The 23,633-nt window shown below is 38.3% G+C and overlaps 1 protein-coding gene across 1 annotated transcript in view; it reads right to left on the bottom strand.

Annotated features, from left to right (window-relative positions):
- Nucleotides 1–23,633, bottom strand: part of RNF17 (ring finger protein 17) — a 176,037-nt gene that overhangs the window by 408 nt on the left and 151,996 nt on the right. Inside the window, exons 30-36 of the mRNA XM_037037065.1 lie at nt 21,323–21,403; nt 18,222–18,347; nt 16,892–16,948; nt 7,529–7,645; nt 6,204–6,372; nt 3,169–3,304; nt 1,043–1,232 (exon numbers count right to left, since the gene is read on the bottom strand). Coding sequence (XP_036892960.1) covers nt 1,043–1,232; nt 3,169–3,304; nt 6,204–6,372; nt 7,529–7,645; nt 16,892–16,948; nt 18,222–18,347; nt 21,323–21,403 — 876 coding nt within the window. The remainder of the gene's footprint in view (nt 1–1,042; nt 1,233–3,168; nt 3,305–6,203; nt 6,373–7,528; nt 7,646–16,891; nt 16,949–18,221; nt 18,348–21,322; nt 21,404–23,633) is intronic.

Raw genomic sequence — 23,633 nt, 5'->3', positions numbered from 1 at the left:
ATACCTTTAAGCAGAAACTGACCAAATTCTGAATGCTACTCACAGAAGTAGAAAAACACACATGTCGAAGAACATTTACTTGCCCTGCCTACATTCTCTTTTCAGGGGCTTCTTGAGAGAAAACTGCAGAAGCAATTTGTACCATTCTGTACACACAGGAGCTGGATAAGTACAGAGGTTTTCCAAAAGCACTTTCTAGTAGTAGCACTGTTTCATTTAGAGCTCATTCTTGTCACAGCCAATACACCAGGACTCCTAAAAGCTTGGGTCCCCAAAGCAGGACAGGTCAGGCCGAAACAACACTGTGAGGCTGGGCTGAATTGGAGAGAATATTTCCAAGTGAAGGGGTCGGAAGGGCTCCTGCATTTTATAAACTTAAATCAGAAGTCACAAGTACAAACTTTTAGGGGGGTAAAATTTTCCAGTTTTAGAACACTGCACTATATAAAACATGGGTGCAGGCTGGATTCTGCCTGTGGGCTCCCTTTTGTGACATGCCAACCTCTAAAGAAGAAAGCACATTTACACCAAACATCACCTGAACTTTCTTATTTTGACACATGTTCTTTTGCATTAAACAATTCAAAATTAGTGTGTGGTATTAGTGTAATTCCAGCCTTTCTATGACCAGAATCCCCCTTCTGGCCCTTCCTATTTATCTGCTAGGATGCAGAGCAAATATCACTTCCCTGTCCCTTCAATGTAAGTGCTGGAGGACCTACTAAGGAATATCAAATGCCACATCCCCATCACCCCTGCTTCTTGCACTCCCCAAAGTTACCCTCTTTAATCAGTGGTTTACATGTTTCCCTCACTGACCTGGAAGTTCTCTGATTATAGGAGACTTATCTTGATCACTTTTATCTTAGTCATGACATCACTAAGACATTTTAATTAATCCTATAGTATTTACAGCTTTATATACTTTAGTTGAAGCATGTTTGCAACTAGAGTTGCATGGGCGGAAAGCATTTTAGAAAGTTAACAGGGACTCTAGAAATAACTCCAAAAAAGATTCTGGAAAATTAAGCCAAATATTTACCATGGAAGAAGCATAAAGTTGTTTTCCCTGAAGACAGTCTATCATAGCCCACAATGCTTCCATACTCCACTTGGGACAATATGGTATTCTTGTCTTTGCTGAATCTTTTAAGGGAGGTTTAAACCCTGCCAGTAGAACCTTTATGGCTTGGGCTGGATACTGCATAAGGTGAAGAGGAATCTGTCGTAGTCTGTCACAAAAGAAGTTTTTAAATTAAAATATTCAGAATGTTACAATTAAAATTCTCTGACAGATAAAACTATAAAACAAAAGTTTGGATTTGGCAATGATTTCTTGGCAGTGATACCAAAAGCATGGGCACCAAGAAGAAAAGAAACTGCACTACATCAAACTAAAAACTGCAAAGGGCATAACAAGAGTGAAAAGGCAACCTACAGAATGAGAGAAAAAAATATGCGTTAAAAATAGACCCTTCTAGCCATGGCTGGTGTAGCTCAGTGGATTGAGCTCGGGCCTGCGAACCACAGGATCGCGGTTCGATTCCCTCTCTCTCTCTCTCTCCTTCCCCTCCCCTCTAAGATAAATAAATAAAATCTTTAAAAAAATAGACACTTCTACTAAGAAGATATATAAATGGCCAACATACATGAAAAGATTCTCAGCTAGGGAAATGCAAATCAAAGTTACAATGAGACACCACCTTATACCCATTAGAATGACTATTATCACACACACAAAAAAAGTGCTGGTGAGGACATAGAAACTGGAAACTTTGGACACTTAGTGGGAATTTTTAAATTCCTACTAATCTGCCAAAGGAAAACAGCTGCCAAGGAAAACAGTTTGGTGGTTCCTCCAAATACTAAAAATAGAATGAGCCCATGACCCAGCAATTGCAGTTCTGGGCACACACATAACCAAAAGAACGGAAAGCAGGGCCTTAAGGAGTTATCTGCACACCCATAGCAGCATTATCCATAAGAGCAAAAGGTGGAATCAACCCAAATGCCCACTGATGGATGAATGGATATATAAATTGTACATTGCATGTACAATTCAGCCTTAAAAAGGAACAAAATTTTGACACAAGTTGCAACTTGGATGCACTTAGATCATTATGCTCAGTGAATTACGCCAGTCACAACAATCAAATACTCATATTAGAGACGTACAACAGTCAAATTCATACAGGAGAGGGGTGGCTGCCAGGGGCTGGATGCGCGGGGATGGGTATTTTTGTTTAATGGGTACAGATTTTCAGTTTTACAAAATGAAAAGATTTCTGGGGACTGGTTGCACAACAATTTAAGTAGGATTACCACTACTCCACTGTACATTTAAAAATGGTTAAGAGTATATTTTGTGACATGGGTATTTTACCACAATATAGAAAGATACTACAAATAAAACAAACCAAACCCTCCACCCCCTGAAATAACTGTTGGCAAGGATGTGAAGAAAGTGGAACCCTTTTCATTGCTGGTGGGAAATGTAAAATCATCAGAAAGTTAAACATAGAATTACTGTGTGACTGAGCAACTCCACACCCAGGGATGCACCTCCAGCAACTGAGAGATGGGCTCCAACAACTGCTTGTGCATGTTCACTGCAGCGTTATTCATAGGAGTCGACAGAGGGAAACAACGAGAGTGTCCTTCAACAGATGAACGAAATGCAGTCTATACATAAAATGACGTGTTACCCACAAAAGTGGTGAGATTCTGATACATGCAACAATTGGATGAACCATGATAACATTAAGTAAAGTAAGTCAGACACTAAAAGACAAATATTGTATGATTATACTTAAAGCAGACTATGTGATACCAGGAGCTGAGGAACGGGGAGTGGAATGTTACTGTTTAATGGGTACAGAGTTTCTGCTTGGGATTTATGAAAAAGTCCTGAAAGTGGACAGTGGCAATGGTTGCACAACACTGTGAATATATTTAATGCCCATTACTGGTAACAATATACTTAAAAATGGCTTAAATAGTAAGCTTTATGTGTATTTTACCACAATAAACTTTCATTAAAAAATTTCCAGTATATCAACATCAACAGCTGTAAGGTATTTTCTTTTAAAACTCAAAATCTTCCTAATAATTATTAAAAACAAATAAAGCTAAGAATCCTAATTCAGGTAAGTTGACTTTGTTAAAAACCTGTTTATCGTCAGCTTTTCAGTTGACCCGTAATCCACAAATTGAACCAGGATGGCTACAGGATTAAATTCTCTAATGGAAACAATCTTTGCTCTATACCATAATCCATCATCGTATTCTGCAAGGCAAGGCATTTCTGGAAAGACAGAAAAAGGGGGAAAATCACATTACCTTTTATTTTGTTAATAGCTTTTTTCCCAATTTTTTTATTTAATTATTTTTCAAGTACAGTTTTCTATTACTACCAGTAAAGTACAAATCAATGGAATTGTCACATAGCCATTATTCAGAATTAAACACTCAACAGTTAGCCAGATGTTGGCTTGCACTCTTTTTTTGTTTAGACCACAGGTGGCAAACACAAGGCCCATGGGCTGAATCACCTTGTTTTATCTGGCCTGGCACCTTGTTTCTACCTGGCGGCAGCAGCAAGCTCCTGCTTAACTGTTAAGGAGTAGTTAGATTTATACAGTCCTAACATTACATTCGGCCCTTTGAAAGCAACCATAAGGCTGATATGGCCCCTGGTGAAAATGAGTTTCCCACCCCTGGTTTAGACTTCATAAACCCCGAAGGAAGGCATTCTCCCATGCTCATGGCTCTCAGTCTTATTGTTGCCCCAGTTCTATGTCACCCTTCCACAGCCCCCTGGCTCTGTATTCCCCAAATCTCTTCATTTGGACCACCATTTTCTGCAAAGGATAATAAAACAGTTTCTGTTATTCCTGCTTTCGAGTTTGTCCTCCACCAGTACATTCTCTATAAAACCAATAGAATTGAATAAAATTTTCAATTACACTGCTTTCTTGTTTAACATTCTTCAGTTGTGCCTTAACCACACCTGAAATATCATGTCCTGAGAAGTTTGGTTTCCAGGGTTCATAATCCACTCCCAGCCAACTCCTACCACAAACCTCAGTTACTACCTGAACACAATTACTTCAGCACATGGCTGTTCCACCATATGGACTGTGCCCCATGCCCTTCTTTTTTATGATCAACATCTCTTCTTTCAAAGATCAGCTCTGACATGACTTCAGAAAGCCAACTCCTATCATGGTCTCTGACCCCATGGTACCAGGCACACAGCTTTAGCATAAGCTGTTCTTCTCACATTGGACTTATGCACGTGTCCCTTCTCTGCTTCCCCACTACTTCTCAAACAATCCCACCAGGTACGTGGTATAAGCCTTTGCTCAGTAAAACGTGTGTAAATGTATGCCAGGCTTGAGTCAAGTTGTGGAACAATGAGTATAACTACATGCTTCCCCTTCTTCATATACTTTAAGATTGCAGAGCAGACAGAAGAAACCTTGGGTTCCTATCTTGCTCTACTCCTGCCCTTCCCTTTATCATTCTCTTCTACAAAATTTCTATAAAGAAAAGTAGTTGTGGGCAAGTGATATTTAAATACTTAATACTCTAATGTTCAGATTTTTAAAAACAATTTTTATCAAAGTTGTTAATCAAGTATATGGAGGTTATCACTAGAACAGTTAAGAATCTCATCTGTCTGCATAGTAAACAACTGCCTGAATCATGGTTAACAATCCCCTTTAACCTTTACTATTTCCAGCTTCAAAAATATGGCTGAGTGACATCTCAAAATAGCACTGAAAAAAAACCCACCTAGTTGTCATTTTAAATCCACAAAGCAATTCCTTCAACATAAATTACTTATTCAAATGTACATTTTAAGAGGCACTTGCCTATGAATCAACTTGTACATATGTGCACTGAGAAACCAAGGACCTACAGAAGAAGGCACAAACGTGTGTACAGCTCCATGAATCAGAATGTCACACAGATGGTTGGTCTGATTTCTCTTGAGGCAAGAAATACAATGAGGAAGAATTGTTTCTTTCAGATTATAAATCTGAGTTTACCAAAAAAATCACAATGAGTTTATTTTATTTTTTAAAATATTTATTTATTTATCTTTAGAGGGGAAGGGAAGGAGAGAGGAAGAGAAATATCAATGTATGGTTGCTTCTCATGCATCCCCTGCTGGGAACTGGCCCCTGCTGGGAACTGGCCCCTGCAGGGAACTGGCCTGCAACCCAGGCATGTGCCGACTGGGAATCGAACCGCGATTGTCTAGTTTGCAGGCCCGCGCTCAATCCACTGAGCTACACACAATGAATTTATTTTTATTCAATATACTTATGAGCACCTGCTTGTGCAAGGTACCCTAATTGCTGGTGACACAGCAGTACTGGGGGGTCCCTATTTAACAAGGGAGAGAAGGTGGCATGGAGTGTGATGGGGTTGGGAGGGTGGTAGTGCCACTCCTACAGGGCGTCAGGGTAGACCTGCAACAGGGGAAGAGTTAGGCAGAGACCTAAACTGCTCACAGACTGGGAGAACATTCCAGGCAGAGGGAACTTCAAGGGCTGTTTATTAGCCAAACATCAGTCACAACTAATAAAAATCTCATTGAGTAAAACTCAGGTACACCAGGCCAAAGTTTTCCTTTGCTTTGGCACATCCTCTGTATGTACAAAACACAGAATAAACACATCTCTGTCATACATGGACAGAAATGCAAAGACATACTCAGTACTCAGGAACTGTTGACACTTGTACTTGTGAAGTCTCACAGGAGAATCACGTATATTTAATAAATGTGGATAAAATAAATTATAAAGAAAAAAGACAGCAGAATTTGACCTGGGTTCTCATGCCTCCAACTCTAAAATCATCAGTTAATTGCAATGGCTTGCAACGAAAATGATTGCCATTTGGGTCTCAGTAACGACTCTCAAAATTTGAGTCACAAAACCTCCAGCTTAGACAAAACACCTTCATGCAATTTTCCAATGAACTCAAGTTCTGGAAAATCAAACTGCCCCAATGCAGTACTTACCTTCTCTTAGATCACTTAGAAAATGGGGAAGGTCATTTACAGCACCTTGAGAGTTCAGAAATGAGCGCATCCAGGGAGTGATAACATTAGAAATCACCAACCTCATCAGTCCATTCAAACAGAACAAGTTTCACTAAGAATCCCATGGTACTCAGAAAGCATGGGCTACCTGTTCTGAAGTCCGTCAGAGGCAGGAGAGTCTCCACATGAGTGTTGAGCCTCTGCAAAGCTTCATTAAGGCTCTCAGACTCAGATTCCCAGCAGACTCCACTGCTATCTGTGTCACTATGCTGGCTACAGAGATTACACTTTTCTACAGAATCAAGGCAAATATACACCTAAGTGGGGGGAAAAGCAAGGGAAAACTTTCAAATTATTTTAGTATTAATTTATACAGACAAAAATCACTGTAGTAGACAGTCTCCAACAATGGCCCCAATGATTCCTTGTAAAGTTCCTCTCCCACATCATACTGAAGTTGATCTTTGTGACCAAAAGAACATGACATGATGCCTTTGTCTTGCTGGCGTCACTGCTCTCCCAGGGAAAGCTGTGCTGTCATTCAGTCAATGGAGAGGCCCACAGGACAAGGCACTGAGCCCCCAAGCAGCATCGTGTGTCTTTCTGAAAGTGCATCCTGCAATGCCCTCTCCCACCCCCAACACCTTTATCGTGACCTTGAGAGGTCCTGAGCCAGTACTGAATTAAGGAGCTGCTGATTCCGGACTCCCATTTGTGTTGTTCTCAGCTGCTAAATTTGAGGTATTCTGTTATGCAGCAATAAATAACTAATACAAAAAACCATTTTAAAACCCAACAGTAGTACACTCCTATGCTCTCTGATAAAACTGAAGAGCAAATTCTTTCCTTGCCAGCGAAGGAAAAATTTGCTGTGGAAACTGACTAAAGGGACTCTTTTACTTCACTGTCATTGCTTCCTTTTTTGTTGGCTAGACTTTTTCGTTAGTGTACTTATTCAATTCAATTCATATTTACTGAGTGCCTACTATGTATCAGGCAGTATTCTAGCTTCTGGGGACATCAATGACCAAAACAGATAAAAGTCCCTGTCTTCGTGGAGTGACAGTCTGGTAGGGAAAAACAGACAAACATTGTAAGAAAGTGGAGAGGGCATTAGAAGGCGATCACTGGTATGGAAAAATGCAGAGCATTTAGACTTCCTGTAGAAAGGGGACAGGGGAGTGAGATGTCGAAGATTTCATAGGTTAAAATAGGTACAGATTAAAAATCTAAATGTTTGGTATAATTACAGCAACACAACACTGGGAAAACCAGCTTAAGAAATACTTGACTTATTAAGTATCAACAAATGTCTGAACAGAAATTACTGAATGGGCAAACTAGCAGTCACCAAGCGTCAATTAATCAAAGTCAGTAAGAAGAAAAGGAGAAGAATCTTAAGAGTTAAAGACCAAGATTGCATATTATGTCTTTAACAAACAAACAACTAATCATGCAAATTAAATTACACACCTCATTAGGCGAGACCACGTGCTTAACTTGAACAGCATAGAGTTCTCCTGGGGGAGGCAGAGGTGAAGGCAAATATGGTGGTAAGATAGGGGTTTCTGTTTCAGACAAAAGCAATTCCTAAAACACCACAAAAAAATTCAAATTCAGAATGATTACTACAAAAATCCACTATACTATCAATATTTATGACATTGTAACTTGCTTTCAATTAGCAGAAAGCAAGCTCTCTGACACAGTGAATACAACAAACTGGAAAATTTTGGGAAATGTGACAAGTAAACAAAAGATCTTTAGAATTCTCTCGCTCCACCCAATGAAAAATTTTGTATTCCCATTTTCTTTTAATGTACACATATTTGCACATACACAATATTCTGCAGAAATGGTTAACAAACAGTTAACATTAACACCACATCCTAGTAGGACCTGGGGGGTTTGGACTTTTTACTTTTCAGATTTCTGTAGCATTTATTTTTAGAAAAAGTGCTTAAACTTTGTAAAAATTGTTCAAGATGCTGCTGCATGGAATGTCTGAGATATTACTGCCAATGTTTTCCTCTAGGACTTTTATGGTGTTATGACTTATATTTAAGTCTTTATCCACAGTGAACTTATTTTTAAGTATGGTGTAAGTTGGTGATCAAGTTTCATTTTTTTTGCATGTAGCTGTCCAGATCTCCCAACACCATTTGTTGAAGAGACTATTTTTACTCCATTTTATGCTTGTTCCCCTTTGTCAAATATTGATTGACCATAGAGACTTGGGTTTATTTCTGGGCTCTCTGTTCTGTTCCATTGGCCTATGTGCCCGTTCTTATGCCAGTACCAGGATGTTTTGATTACAGTGGCCTTGTAATACAGTCTGATATCGGTATTGTGGTCCCTCCTGCTTTGCTCTTCTTTCTCAAATTTGCTGCAGTTATTCGGGGGCATTTATAGTTCCATATACATTTCTGAAATGTTTGTTCTATATCTGTGAAATATGTCATTGGTACTTTAATAGGTATTGCATTGAATCTGTAAATTGCTTTGGGTAGTATGGACATTTTAATGATATTTATTCTTCCAATCCACGAACATGGTACATGCTTCCATTTGTTTGTGTCTCCCTTAATTTCTTTCTTCAGTGTTGTATAGTTTTCTGAGTACACGTCTTTTACCTCCTTGGCTAGGTTTATTCCTAGGTACTTGATTCTCTTGGTACTCTTGCAAATGGAATTTTTTTCCTAATTTCTGTTTCTGATATTTCATTGTTGTATAAAAATGCCTTTGAATATTGACTTTTGGCAAATTCACTTAAGGCAAGTAGTTTTTTGGTGGAGTCTATAGGGTTTTCTATGTTCATTATCATGTCATCTGCAAACAATGACAGTTTTGTTTCCTCCTTTCCAATTTGGATGCCTTTTATTTCTTTTTCTTGTCTGATTACAGTTGCTAGGACTTCCAATACTATGTTAAATAGGAGTGGTGAAGGGAGACATCCTTGTCTTGTTCCTGACCTTAGTAGAAGAGCTTCCAGTTTTTGCCCATTGAGTATGATATTGGCTGTAGGTCTCTCACATATAGCCTTTATTATGTTGAAGGATGCTCCCTCTATTCCCAGTTTGCTGTTTTTTTTTAATCATAAATGGGCACTGTACCTTACCAAATGCTCCTTACACATCTATTGATATGATATTATTTTTGTCTTTGGTTTTGTTTATGTGATGTATTATGTTTATTGATTCGTGAATACTGTACTAACCTTGCTTCCCTGGAATGAATCCCAATTGGTCATGGTGTATGATCTTTTTAATGTATTGCTGGATGTGCTTTGCCAGTATTAAGCATCTATGTTCATCAGTGATATGGGCCTGTAGTTTTTTCTTTGTTGTGTCTTTATCTGGTTTTGGGATTAGGATGATGCTGGCTTCATAAAGAGAGTCTGGTAATCTTCTGTCTTCTTGGATATTTTGGAAGAGTTATGTGAAGGATATGGGTTAGCTCTTCCTTAAAAGCTTTGAAGAATTCTCCGGTGAAACCATCTGGTCCAGGGTTTTGTGTGCTGGGAGTTTTTTGATTACTGCTTTGATTTTGTCAGCTGTTATTGGTTTGTTGAGGCTTTTTGCTTCTTCAGTTTTGAAAAATTGCATTTTTCTAGAAATTTGTTCATTTCACCATGGTTTTCAAATTTCTTGGCATACAGTTCTTCATACTAATTTCTTACAATTCTTTGTATTTCTGTGGTGTCAGTAGTAATCTCCTCTGTCTCATGTCTGATTGTGTTTATTTGGGTCCTATTATTTTTTCCTTCATGAGCCTGCCTAAAGTTTTGATGATTTTGTTTTAGTTTCCAAAAAGTAGCTCCTGGATTTATTATCAGAATTGTTCTTTTAGTCTCTGTATCATTCAATTCTGCTCTGATCTTGGTTATTGCTTTCCTTCTACTTGCTCTGGGCTGTCTTCATTGTTGTTCCCCCCAGTTCTTGTAGATGTAGGGTTAGTTTATTTGAATTGTTTCTATCTTTTTTAGGTAGGCGTGTATCTCTATGAACTTCCCTCTCAGGACTACCTTCACTGTGTTCCGTAAGTTCTGGAGTGTTGTGAGTTCATTTTCGTTTGCAAAAATTTTGTGATTCCTCCCTTGATCTTGTTCTTAACCCATTCATTTTTTTGGCATTTATTTTTAAAAATGTTTTATTGATTATGCCATTACAGTTGTCCCATTCCCCTCCACCCTGTGCACCCCCCCTCCCATTTCCCCCCTTTAGTTCATGTCCATGTGTCATGAGTTCTTTGGATTCTACATTTCCCATACCATTCTTGCCCTCCCTATTTTCTACCTACTGTCTATGCTACTTATTCTCTATACCTTTTCCCCCCTTCTCCTCCTCCCACTACCCTGTTACTAACCCTCCATGTGATCTTCATTTCTATGGTTCCTCTCCTGATCTAGCTGTCCTCTTAGTTTGCTTTAGTTTTATGTGTGGTCATTAATAACTGTGAGTTAGCTGTCCTTTCACTGTTCATATTTTTGTCTCCTTTTTCTTAGATAAGTCCCTTTAACATTTCATATACTAAGGGCTTGGTGATGGTGAACTCACCTTATCTGAATTTGACCTTATCTGAGAAGCACTTTATCTGCCCTTCCATTCTAAATGAAAGCTTTGCTGGATAGAGAAATCTTGGTTGTAGGTCTTTGGATTTCATGACTTGGAATACTTCTTTCCAGCCCCTTCTTGCCTGTAAGGTCTCTTTTGAGAAATCAGCTGACAGTCTGGTGGGCACTCCTTTGTAGGTGACTGTCCCCTTATCTCTTGTTGCTTCTAGGATTCTCTCCTTCATTTTCATCTTGGCCAATGTAATTATGATGTGCCTTGGTGTGTTCCTCCTTGGGTCCAACTTCTTTGGGACTCTCTGAGCTTCCTGAATTTCTTGGAAGTCTATTACCTTTGCCAGATTGAAGAAGTTCTTTATTATTTGTTCAAGTAAATTTTCCACTCATGGCTATTCCTCTTCCCCTTCTGGTACCCCTATAATTTGGATGTTGGGATGTTTAAAGATGTCCTGGAGGTTCCTAAGCCTCTCCTCATTTTTGAATCCTTGTTTCTTCATTATTTTCTGTTTGGTCATATTGTTCTTCCTTCTGGTCCACTCCCTTGATTTGAGTCCCAGTTTCCTTACCATCCCTATTGGTTCCCTGTGCATTTTCCTTCATTTCACTTAGTTTTAGCCTTCATTTGTTCCTCTAATTTATGACTAAAATCAACCAGTTCTGTAAGCATCCTGATCACCAGTATTTTGAACTGTTCATCTGATAGGTTGGCTATCTCTTGGTCGCTTAGAAGTATTGGCTCTGGGTCTTTGAGCTGTCTTCTTCTCGAGCCATAATGTTTTGGTCTGTTTGCGCCTGTTATGTATGAGGGGCAGAGCCTTAGGTGTTCACCAGGGTGGGGCAACCCAGTTCTCTGGGTTGTGATGCTGTATGTGGGGATGGGCCCAGAGCGGGAGAAATGGCATTTGTTCTGCTCTCTGTTGGATTTTGGTTCCCTGTGCCACTTCCCACAAGCAGATTGGGACCTTCTGGTACTGGTTTCCAGGTGTGTGGGCTTGTGTACCCCTCCAGGACCCTGTGGGTCTCTCCAACGAACTGTCTGTGAGCCTGAGAGCCTCTCCTGGCACCTCAACCCCTGAAAGTTTTTCTGGGTGGTGCTTGTAGGCTTTCATTCTTGTCGCTGGGGCCCTGGTTTGCGCAGTCTGTCTTACTGCTCATTCCTTTGCCTAGTTTTTCTGCATGTGAATGTGTGACCTGGATCAGCCTGCCACCTTGCGCCCTCACTGGGTCTGCCCGTTGCCACCCCACACCTGGGATCTGCCAACCACCGCCTGCGTGCCTGGGTGGGTCTGGCCACTTTTTCTTGCATGACCCCTCTACACCAGCTGCTGACTGTGCCCCTCTTACCAGTCTGGCTGAATGGTTCGTTGTTGTCAGACTTCCGTACAGGTAAATTTTGTTTGTTTTGGTTGCATTTTTGTTATTAAATCTTTGTTGTCTTTAAACTTGGGTGTAGGAGGAGACACAGGGTTTCCATCTACACATCCATCTTGGCTGTAAGTCTTAACCCATTCATTGTTCCATAGCATGTTATTCAATCTCCATGAATTTGAGTGTTTTTGAGTTTTTTTCTTTAGGTTGCTTTCCAGTTTTAGGCCCTAGTGTTTTGAGAAGATGCTATGCTTTCAATTTTCTTGAATTTTCTAGGCTTTTTTATGTCCTTTCATGTGGTCTAGCTTTGAAAATGTTCCATGTGCATTTGAAAAGAATGTGTATTTTACTTTTCTAGGATGAAAGGTTCTATATGTATCAATTAAGTCCACTGATCTAGGGTATTGTTCAATGCCATAATATCTGTTGTTGATATTTTGTTTGGAAGATCTATCCATTTTTGACAGTGGGGTGTTAAAATCCCCTAGTATACATGTGTTGCTGTCTATATCTTTCTTGAAGTCCTCTAACATTTTCCTTATGTATTTGGGTTCTCCGATGTTGGGTGCATATGTGTTTATAATGTTTATGTCTTCTTGATGGATTTTTTCCTTGAGTATTATGAAGTGGCCTTCTGGGTCTCTCTTTATGGTCCTTGTTTCTAAGTCTGTTTTGTCTGATATGAGTACTGCTGCCCTGGCTTTTTTGTCCTGTTCATTTGCTTGGAATATTTGCTCCAGCCCTTCACTTTCAATCTATGTAGGTCTTTTGTCCTGAGGTGGGTTCTCTTGTAGGCAGCATATGTGTGGGTCATGCTTTCTTATCCATTTAGCTATTCTGTGTATTTTGATCAGAACATTTAATCCATGTACATTTAAGGTTATTATTGATAGGTACTTCATTTTTCTTCCTTCATACCTGTGTTCATCTGTCTCTCACTCTTTTTCTTCCTTTCATTAATGTAGTCCCTTTAGCATACTTGCAGTGCTGGCTTGGTGAAGGTATATTCTTTGGGCCTTCTTTTGTCTGGGAAACTCCGTATTTGGCCTTCCATTTTAATTGAGAGACAAGCTGGGTAGAATGTCTTGGTTTAGAGACCTTTATTTTACATCCCTTGGAGTATTTCTTGCCATTCCCTTCTGGCTTGGAGCATTCCCATTGAGAAGTCAGCAGCTAACCCTATTGGGGCTTCCTTGTAAGTTACTTTCTATTTCTCCCTTGCTGCCTTTAAGATTTTCTCTTTGCCATGGAATTTTGCCATTTTAATTATCATGTGTATTGGACTGGGCCTCTTTGGGTTTGTCTTGATTGGGACCCTCTGTGCTTCCTGGATTTGTGTGATTTTTCTTTCATCAAATTAGAGAAGATTTTCATCATTACTTTTTCAAACATGTTTTCTATCCCTTTCTCTTCTTTTTCTCCTTTCAGTATCCTTATTATATGGACATTACATTAGAATAAGTATGTATTTTATAATAAAAACTAAACAAATATAGGGAATCCCAAAAAAGATTTAAGTTAAAAATCATGCCCCCTCCCCCCAAAAAGAGTGTTCTCTTTTAAGTTCTATAAAATCTTAAGGAATAATAGAAAGTTACATTATTCTCAAAAGGATTATAGCACTTAGTAATTGTTAATACCAAATATACATAAAAATAGGGTGGTTTTTCTTTTAGAAAGTTAAAATAAATTCTTGAATATAATAATTAGCATACAAAGTAAAATTATCACATTCAAATTTGTAGATTAATTTATTACTATTTAACATTTTCAAACTGGTGACAAAACAAAAGATATCTGAACCACTTAGTAGAGTTGAGCAAAAAAGTGATTACCCTACTGTTGAATTTTACTGATTTCATATGTTTAACTTTAGAACAAACATCTATTTTTATAATAATAGGAATGAAGTTCTACTTATGAGAAAAATTTATGTATTAAAACTCTTACTTCCCATACCAAATTGCACATGTGACAAAGTATAAAATAAATTGGACTCACTACAATTAAAAATTCTGGTGCTTCCACAGATGGACACCACCAAGAAAGTGAAAAGACAACCCACAGAATGGAAGAAAACATGTGCAAATCACGTATCTGTTCAGAATTCTGCATACCAAATATTCAAAACCACAAAAACACCAGAAATTACAGGGTGGAAAAACCAGAGGTTACCAGCTAAAAAGCCCAGCCAAAAAGGGGTAGAATGTTTTTTTTCATTTTCCTTTATTTTTATTTTCTATTTTTCTCCAGTTTGACTGAGATATAATTGATATATATAACCTTGTGTTAGTCCACATATACCACACAATGATTTGATGTAGGTACATACTGTGTGAAAGGATTACTACAGTAAGTCTAGTTAACATCAATTGCCTCACACAGTTAGAAAACCTTTTTCCTTCTGATCAAAGTATTTAAGATTTATTCCCTTAGCAACCATCAAATATATAATATAGTGTTGTTAACATTAGTCACCATCCTGTATGTTACATCCGCAGGACTTAATTCTCTTATAACTGAAGTTTGCATTTTTTGACCATCTTTGCTAATTTTCCCCACCTCTACCCCCCACCCACCTGTGGCAGCCACCAGTGTTTTCTCTTTATCTATGAACTCAGTTTCTTTAGATTCCACATGTAAGTGAGATCATATGGTATTTATCTTTCTCTGACTTATTTCAGACCATGACTTCAAAATCTGTCAATGTTGTCATAAATGGCAGGGTTTCCCTTTAATGTTTAAGTAATACTTCAAAGTATATATGTGCATATATATATATATATATAGATATATCACTCACATATATATGTATATGTGTGTGTCTACACATTTTCTTTTTGTTGTTGTTGTTCAGTTACATTTGACCTACCTTTTTCCCCATTGATCATCCCAATCATGTCCCCCCACACCCTCAGAGTCAATCCAGCTCTACTTTCTATGCCCATGAGTCCTCTATTTGGGTTCCTTTGCTTGCCCCTAACCCCTCTGGTCACTGTCAGTTGTTGTTTATTTCCAAGTCTCTGTTTCTATTTTGCTCATTTGTTTGTTTTGTTGATTAGGTTCTGCTTATGGGTGAGATCCTATGGTATTTGTCTTTCACTGCCTGGCTTATTCCACTTAGCACAGTGCTCTCCAGATCCAACCATGCTGTCTTGAAGGGTAGGAGCTCACATTTTCTTTATCCAATTGTCTGGCAATGGACACTCAGGTTGTTTCCATGTCTTGGCTATTGTAAATAATGCTTCAGTGAATTCAGGTGTGCAGGTATCTTTTCAAGATAGTGATTTTGTTTCTTTGGATATATGCCTAGAAGTTAGTTATATAAGTTAGTTGTATTTTTAATTTTTTTAGCAACCTCCATTCTGTTTTCCATAAAGGCTGCACCAACTTGCAGGCCTACCAACAGTGCATGAGGGTGTCCTTTCCCCTGCATCCTCACCAATGCTTGTTGTTTCTTGCTTTTTTGGTGATAGCGATTCTAAATGGAGAGGTGATTATGTCATTGGGGTTTAGATTTGTACTTCCCTTATTATTAGCGATGTTGAGGATCTTTTCATGTACCTGTTGGCCAACAGGTACATTGTATGTCTTTTGGCCATGTGTATGTCTTTTTTAAAAATCCTCACCCAAGGACATTTTAAAAAAAGATTTTGGGGAGAGAGTAAGGATGGCAGAGAGAAACACTGGTTGGCTGCCTCCCATATGCACCCTGACTGGGGATCAAACCCACAACCTAGGTATGTGCTGTAACTGGGAATCAAACCTGCAACGTTTTCATGTATGGGACGATGCTCCAAACCAACTAAGCCACCCAGCCAGAGCATCATTTGTACGCCTTTTTTTGAAAAATATCTATTTTGATTCTCTGTGTATGTTTTAAATGATTGTTTTTGCTACTAAGTTGTATGAGTTCTTTATATATTTGGGATATTAGCCCCTTCTCAGATATGTGATCTGCAAATATTTTCTTTCAGTAGGCTGCCTTTTCACTTTGTTGTTTCTTTTGCTGTGCAGAAGCTTTTTAGTTGGATGCAGTCTCACTTGTTTAATTTTGTTTTTGTTGACTTTGTATTTGGTGTCAGAAATTTCTCCAAGGAAAATAAACAAATGGCCAAAAAGCACATGAAAATAAGCTCAGCATCCTCAGGAAAACCAAATCAAACCACAATGAGAAACCACACTTCACACCTATCCTAGGATGGTTAGAAAAAAGTCAGGTAATAAGTGTTGGTAAGAGTACAGAAAAAATAGAACCCTTGTACATTCTTAGTACAAAGAAAGATGATATAGCCCCTTTGGAAGACAGTCTCAGAGAGTTCCCCAAAATGGTAAACAGAGTCACTAGTGTGTCCACTCCTAAGTCTATACCCAGGAGAAGTGAAAACAGACAGGCATCCACCAAAAAAACATGCACACGATGTTCATAGTAGCTTTACTTGCAGTTGCAAACAGATGGAAATAATCTGTGTTCATCAACAGATTAATGGGCAAACAAAATGTGGTCTCTTTAATAAAATATTAATCAGACATGAAAAGGACACATACAACAACATGAATGAACCTTGAAAACATTATGCTGAAGGAAGAAGCTATCACAAAGGGCTTGGTATTGTGTGATTCCAAGGAAACGGACTGGGAAAAGGGAGAATGGGAAGTGACTGCTGTTGGTGAGTGAGGCTTCTCTTTGGGGTGATGGAATGTGGAATTAGATAGTCATGATGATTGCATAACTCAGTGAATATACTAAAAATTACTGAATTGCACACTTTAAAAAGTTGAAATTTATGATATGTAAATTATACCTTGATGAAGCTGATATAAAATGCTTACTTCCTGATTTTGATTCGGATCTTCTCCATTGATAAAGTGTCCAAAATATTTGGATTGAAACTTACCTCAAATCTTATTTCCCATCTGTCTTCCTCATACTTTTTACTGTAATCTGTTGGAATCTGAAATACAACATGATAATATTGAATATAATAATATATACAGTATAATATACACAATATAATAATATAATGAATAAAACCATCTTTATGTAGTATCACTTTTAAGGCACTTTCATATTTCATCTCCATAAAAGTTGGGTATGTGTCCTTGTTTGCATTCATTTATGTATTTCAGGTTAACTGCAGGAAAATCTAATGTCCTGAGTAATCTGAATATTGCAACAGTAAAAATCCTTAAAATTATGCTAAACATATAACAGCTATAATTAGTTTAATATAAGAGAGTGGGAGCTCTTACCTTTCCCTTTAAATGTTAACAATTCAGGGTAACACTAAAAGAAACTAAGCAATCTTTATAAAACCTGTTTGATATTGGAAACACCTTTTAGAGAAACACACGGGGGGAGGGCACAAATGTACGTGCACACATCCAACTCCTTAAAAGAAACAAGTGGCAGTGAGGGTAACATGGACAAATCTAAGTAGCATCACAATTACTATGTGAGAGAAGAGCAGTTTTTTACATTTCATCAAACATTCAATGTTTGGTTTTGTTCTATCACTAAAACAAATATTCAAAAAATTGACAAGTGGGCTGGGGTCGGGGAGAAAGGCAGAAAACTGTACATGAACAACAATAAAAAAAGAATTAAAAAATATATAAAGTATTTCCAAAACAAACAAAAAATTGACAAGTGAACTATAACTATAGAAATAAAAGTATCTTATCATATAATATTCATGATAAATAGCACTTACGGTGTACAACATGAGCCCATATCTCTAATAGGCTAATGTTTTTAAAAATATTAAAAACAGAGGCAACAAGTCATTGGACTGGGCTACTTAATGAAGCTAAGCTTCAAATATGGGTTTGAGTATCCTGTAAGCAAGCAAAATGGGGGTAATAGTATAATGCCAAATAAAAGTAAAATAATTTTATCTGAGAGAGAGTCCTCTTCTGGCAGTAAATTCTATTAAGATTTTATTACTTACATCTCTATTCAAACAATATTGGCTAACATATGGGCTTCTCACTAGGTTTGATGGTACAGAAACATTAATTGAATTTCAGTGCAATTGGTCTTTTGTAGGACACCTATAAAGCATGATATAGTATATCAGTTTCTCAATAAAAAAATCTACAAATTCTCTTATCTCTCAACATATCAGACAGGTAGAATAATATTGAAGACTTGAGGTGTAAGATAACAAAATTTTAACCAGAATTTTTTCTGTAATTTACATTTTTATAGAAAAATAGTTCACTTACTTTTTTCAGTATCTCCTCAGAATGTTCAAAAGTACAATATTTATGGTGTGCCATAAAATAAGAAAGTGACATTCCATCAAAATAGAGATGAACAGATAATTTCTCCCATGGATTTGCAGGTAATTCCTATTTCAGTTTAATTTAAAAAATATTACTATCAAAATAAAGTCTTTTTGAAGATTAAAATTTTAGTCAGCAAAAATATAATTAGATTTCTGAAAGTTATAGTATTACCAGTTTGACTAATGACTCATTTCATAAAGTTTTCTTCATGGTATTTTGGCAGGTTATGAGGTAGTATGATATTATTTTGTTTTTTGTAAAGTATATTTACAGGTCAATAAGATAGAGAGTGTTATGGTAGGCTGCTTATTTACTAAAAAATAATTTACTATATATAATTTACTACACCTCATTTTTACTTAAAGTTTTTAAAAAACATTTTACTTTTTAAATCTTTTAAAAATGATTTAGAGAGAGGGGATGGGAGAAAGAGAGAGAAAGAAAAAAATATCAATGTGTGGTTGCCTCTTGCACCTCCCCCCCACTGGGGACCTGGCCTGCAACCCAGGCATGGACCCTATGGGAATCGAACCAGCAATTCTTTGGCTCAAAGGCCAGTGCTCAATCCATTGAGACACACCATTCAGGGTACTACAGCTCATTTTTAGATGATACTAGTAATTATACAAAGTAGAAGGAGAAAAAAAAGTTATGGGGTAAAAAGAACGAAATTTAGTTATAAATTCAAGAATGGCGAAATGGAAGGATTAACAGCAGTCTAGAAGGCATCATGCTAATGGTTCTTCAGTCCCTGGACTGTGATCAGGTACTGAGCATGCATACATTCACCAGCTGACCTGTCTCAACCTCTCCCCTTAGCTCCTGAGTCCAAAGTCAGGTTTCTATTGTGTTTCTGTAATGGCCTGCCAGTAGAGCTCTCTGCTTCTATCTTTTTCTACTATTGAGCTTCTATCAGGCAAAGTGAAAACACTAGAATGTTAGGTCAGATCATGCCATTCCTTACTCCATGTCTGCCCAACAGCAGAGCTCTTACAAGTTTTCTTCTGTGCCCACTTCTCTGTGTTGATCCTTCTGCTCCTGCCACAGACACTCCTTGGCTGCACTGGAATAGTCTAGGTGAGCTCCTGCCTTGGAGCCCTTTGCACTATTCTCCTGGTACCCTTGCTCTCTCACCATTCTAAAGTCTACTTGAACCTCTGTAGTGATGTCATCCCTGACCATTCTATTTAAAATGACTTCCTCCCTGGCCTCTCCTCTCCCTGTGAGACTTTCCTGCTTTATCTTTCCAGAAATTGTTACTACCTAACATACCTTATGTTTTAATTTTGTTCTGCACCACTAAAATGGAATCTCCATGAAGGCAGGAATTTCTGACTACTCAGTTCACTGCTGTCCCTCCAGACCTGGGGTAAGTTTGGTAGGCAGTAGGGCTGCAGGACATATAAATCCATGGTTCTTGAGACAATGAGCAGTGTTTGGTACACAGCAGGTCCTTCAGTTAAAACATTGATAAGATGCCTAGAAACTTAACTTTTTCTTTTGTTTGAGGACTTACTATACTACAGGTTGTTCTCCTATGTTAAGCTAACCAGCAGAGAAAGCTGCCTTGATAAACTAAAAAATCTGAATCCCTGCCTTACTTCTGTGATGTCCCACAGAAGCTGTGAGTACCCAGAGGGCCTCTGGGTACTAACACAAACAACATCAATAGCTTCTCTATGTTCTTATTCATGTGAGTCTGTGGCTCTTCTTAGGTCTTTATCACCCTATCATCATAGCTTTCATAGAGAAATACTTCCCTTATAGTTTTGTATCTTTCTACTGGAATCATCAAATATAGCTGCAGATTAATCTTCTTAACTCACTGCTCAGAAACCTCCAGTGGGGCCCCACTGACTGACCACTTTCTTAAATCCTATTCACCACTATTTTTTCTCCCCAAAACTCTGTTCTTCTAGTTAAACAGTTATACTATTTCTTAAAAAAATATGCCATGCTCATTTGTCTCTGTGTCTCCTGGTACATTCCATTTCCCTGGTCAGGAGAACTTTCCTACCTTTCCTTTAACAACTACCTCAGTTCTCACTATCTCTAAGTCCCTATGCACTTACTCATTTCACCAGCCACTAGGCTCTTAGCAAGTGACTTCATAGTATACAGCTCTGAGGCTTACGTCTGGCATCTAGTTGTTTCCTTGACTGGAGGTGGTCTTTGACCACAGGGTTTTATCTGCAACTAGTATAATGCTCCATGTGTAGCAAGCCCTGAAAACTACCACACATACTTTTAATTATTTATTTAAATCCTCACCTTAGAATATATTTATTGATTTTAGAGAGAGGGAGAGAAGGAGGAAGGGAGAGAGGGAAAGAGAAACATCGATGAGTTGAGTATCATATGTGCCCTGACCAGAGACTGAATCCACAACTCAGTCATATGTCCTAAGTGGGAATCAAACCCATGACCTAGGTATGTGCCCTCACCAGGAATTGAACCCACAACCTTTTGTTTCATGGAATGACACTCCAACTGAGCTATCAGGCCAGGGCCACCAAATACATTTTTAAACACCTCTTATTTTTTGATATTGTTCCTTGCTATCAAAATAAGTTGTTAAAGAATCTTACAAATTACTGACTTTAATAATTATAAAAGTTCTCAGAAACCTGCTCAAGCTTGGCTTTATTTAAAATAAGCCCAGGGCCCTGGCTGGTGTGGCTCAGTAGACTGAGCTCTGGCCTGCGAACTGAAAGGTCACTGATTTGATTTCCAGTCAGGGCACATGCCTGGGTTGTGGGCCAGGTCCCCAGTTGGGGAGTACAAGAGGCAACAGATCCATGTATCTCTCACACACTGATGTTTCTCTCCCCATCTTTCTCTAAAAAAAAAAAGGTAAATAAATAAAATCTTTTAAAATACACCTAGGAACCAAAGTGGTAACTTCTTTATATCAATAGGTAATTTACATTAATATAGGAATATCATTCATCATAAAAAATATGCCTCAAATTATGTTATCTATAACACTTTATGGCAAAAAATTCAAATCAATGATATATGCTTTAAGTACAAATTACCATAACATGAATTTCCACCTCTCTCTTTGAAAGCAGTTCCTGAAGGAGTTCTATTGCATCTGGTTGCCAGATACCCCCAACCTATTTGAAAGGAATAAAGAATCATTCACACTTTCATAAAATAATTCAGGAAGCAAATGAAGGTATACAAAATAGCCATAGATACATACCATTGGAGAATAGTACAAAATATATACACAATTTTCAGAGAATACCATGGGTATACAATAGAAATGGTCTTAAAAAACTAGTATTTGACTGAGCTTCCCACCATCATAACCTCTTAAAGCATTTTGTGCTTTAAAAACATAAGCCTGCATAAAAATAAAGCATGATAATACTTTTAAAAAATGCCAATGTGGTGCTTGTACAATATGTATTACAATGTCTACAAAATGTGTTTATTAGGGAGCAGTGCTTGTTATGTTTCACATGCTGAGAACAAGGACCTGGGGCCTCCCTCATCCTTCAGACGGGGTGTGAATGGTAACTAACTACACCTCTGGTGGCACTGACTGCAGAACCACCAGGAACCCTGAGCCAAACCACCTAATCCGTGGTCACAGAAACTTTGTGAAATTAAAACAAAGTTTACTGATAATTAACATACAGTCCTTTATCTCATTTCCAGCTTCAAATCTACTGAAATTATATTTAATGAAGAAATAATTTTTATAAGCTTATGCCTTTGCATCTATAAAAATATTAATTATCTTCATTTATTCAGATTTTTTATCCTTCAGTGTAAGTCTGTAGTTTTCTTCATAAAGGCCTTTTAGCTGGCATATTAAATATTTTATTATTTTTATTACATTCAAATTTCTAGAAAATTGTTAATAAACAACAGTATTTAAAATTAATCATCTGACAACCACATCAATATTACAACTTAAATACTCAGAACTGTCAGAAATCAAGTTGAATGGAAGTCTGACAAGTAAAGAATTAAAGAAACTACATCCATCCAGATAGGCAGGAGGGGTGCAGATGTAGAACAGGTTGGTGTCACACCCAAGTGTGTTGGATAAAAAATCAAGAGGGGTAACTCAGGAGTGAGGAGTCCCACACCCACATCAGGTCCCCCAACTCAGGATTCCAGTGCCAGGAAGATAAGTTTCCATAACTTCTGGCTGCAAAAACCAGTGGGGATTGACTCAGTGGAAGAAACTTCTGCAGTCCTAAGCAGTTCCTTTGAAAGAACCCACAAAATGACTGAATCAGACTCACTCTCTCTGGGCTTCAGCACCAGGGTAGCAGCTTAAAAGGCACCAGTGGCATACAGGGAGTAAGTGAAGTGTCTGGAATAAAGGCAAGCAAAGGCCATTGTCCCTTTTCTAAACCAAACTCCAAAGGAGTCAAAGAGCTGACAAGCTGGTACCATATGAGACTCCATCAACCTAACACTGTTTGATCGGTCCTAGAGATCCCCAGAGACTCAATCCCACCCAATTTACAGGCCTATCCAAGCTGCTTTTCCATAGTAGTGGCTTGTCTTGGCTCATGCTTCACAACTTCCTAAATTCTCTCAAACAAGTGACAACCAGTCTCAGTGAGTCCTCAGCCTCCATACTCCTAACTAAGGGGTCACAGGCCCTGAACTAACAGCAATCAGACTAGATTCACAGCTTGGATTTGCCTGGAACTCTCTAAGCCCAGCGTAAGCAGCAGCCATTTAAGATTGCTTTATAGCTCAGGCAGGGTGGCCCCAGGCAATACATAGGTGGGGGCTGCACCATCCTGGAAACCCCAGGGCTTGTGCATCCAGTGGATGGCTACAGACCCTGTCTAGTACCATGGCACAGCCACTGCACAGCTGATCCTCCATGGAGAACAAAGGTTGGTGGTAAGTAGTCATAGCCAGTCCTTGTAGCTGACTAGCCTAGGTAAAGCCCTCCTCCCACTGACTTGCCAACAGCAATCAAGGCTCAACTACAAGAGGAGACTGTACTCAGCCCACACACAGGGTGCGCCCTGAGCACTCAGCTTGGGTGATAGGGAGACTACGCCACTGTATCTCATTAGGCCGTGCTACCAAGAGAGGGAGGCATAGCAACTCTACTTATTACATATAAAGAAACACAGAGGCTGCCCAAATGAGGAGACAAAGAAACATGTCCCTAATGAAAGAACAGACCAAAACTCCAGAAAAAAATTAACAAAATGTAGATAAGCAATCTCTCAGATGCAGAGCTCAAAACACTGGTTATAAGGATGCTCAAAGAACTTAGTGAGGACCTCAACAGCATAAAAAAAATATCCAGTCAGAAACAAAGGTTACCCTAATTGAAATCAAAAACAATTTACAGGGGAA

This window comes from Sturnira hondurensis, unplaced genomic scaffold (assembly GCF_014824575.4).
Source record: "Sturnira hondurensis isolate 20B ecotype Veracruz unplaced genomic scaffold, ASM1482457v3 Scaffold0022910, whole genome shotgun sequence".
In the NCBI taxonomy this organism is placed as follows: domain Eukaryota; kingdom Metazoa; phylum Chordata; class Mammalia; order Chiroptera; family Phyllostomidae; genus Sturnira; species Sturnira hondurensis.
The sequence above is the reverse complement of the archived record's forward strand: the minus strand, read 5'-3'. Positions and strand labels throughout refer to the sequence as shown.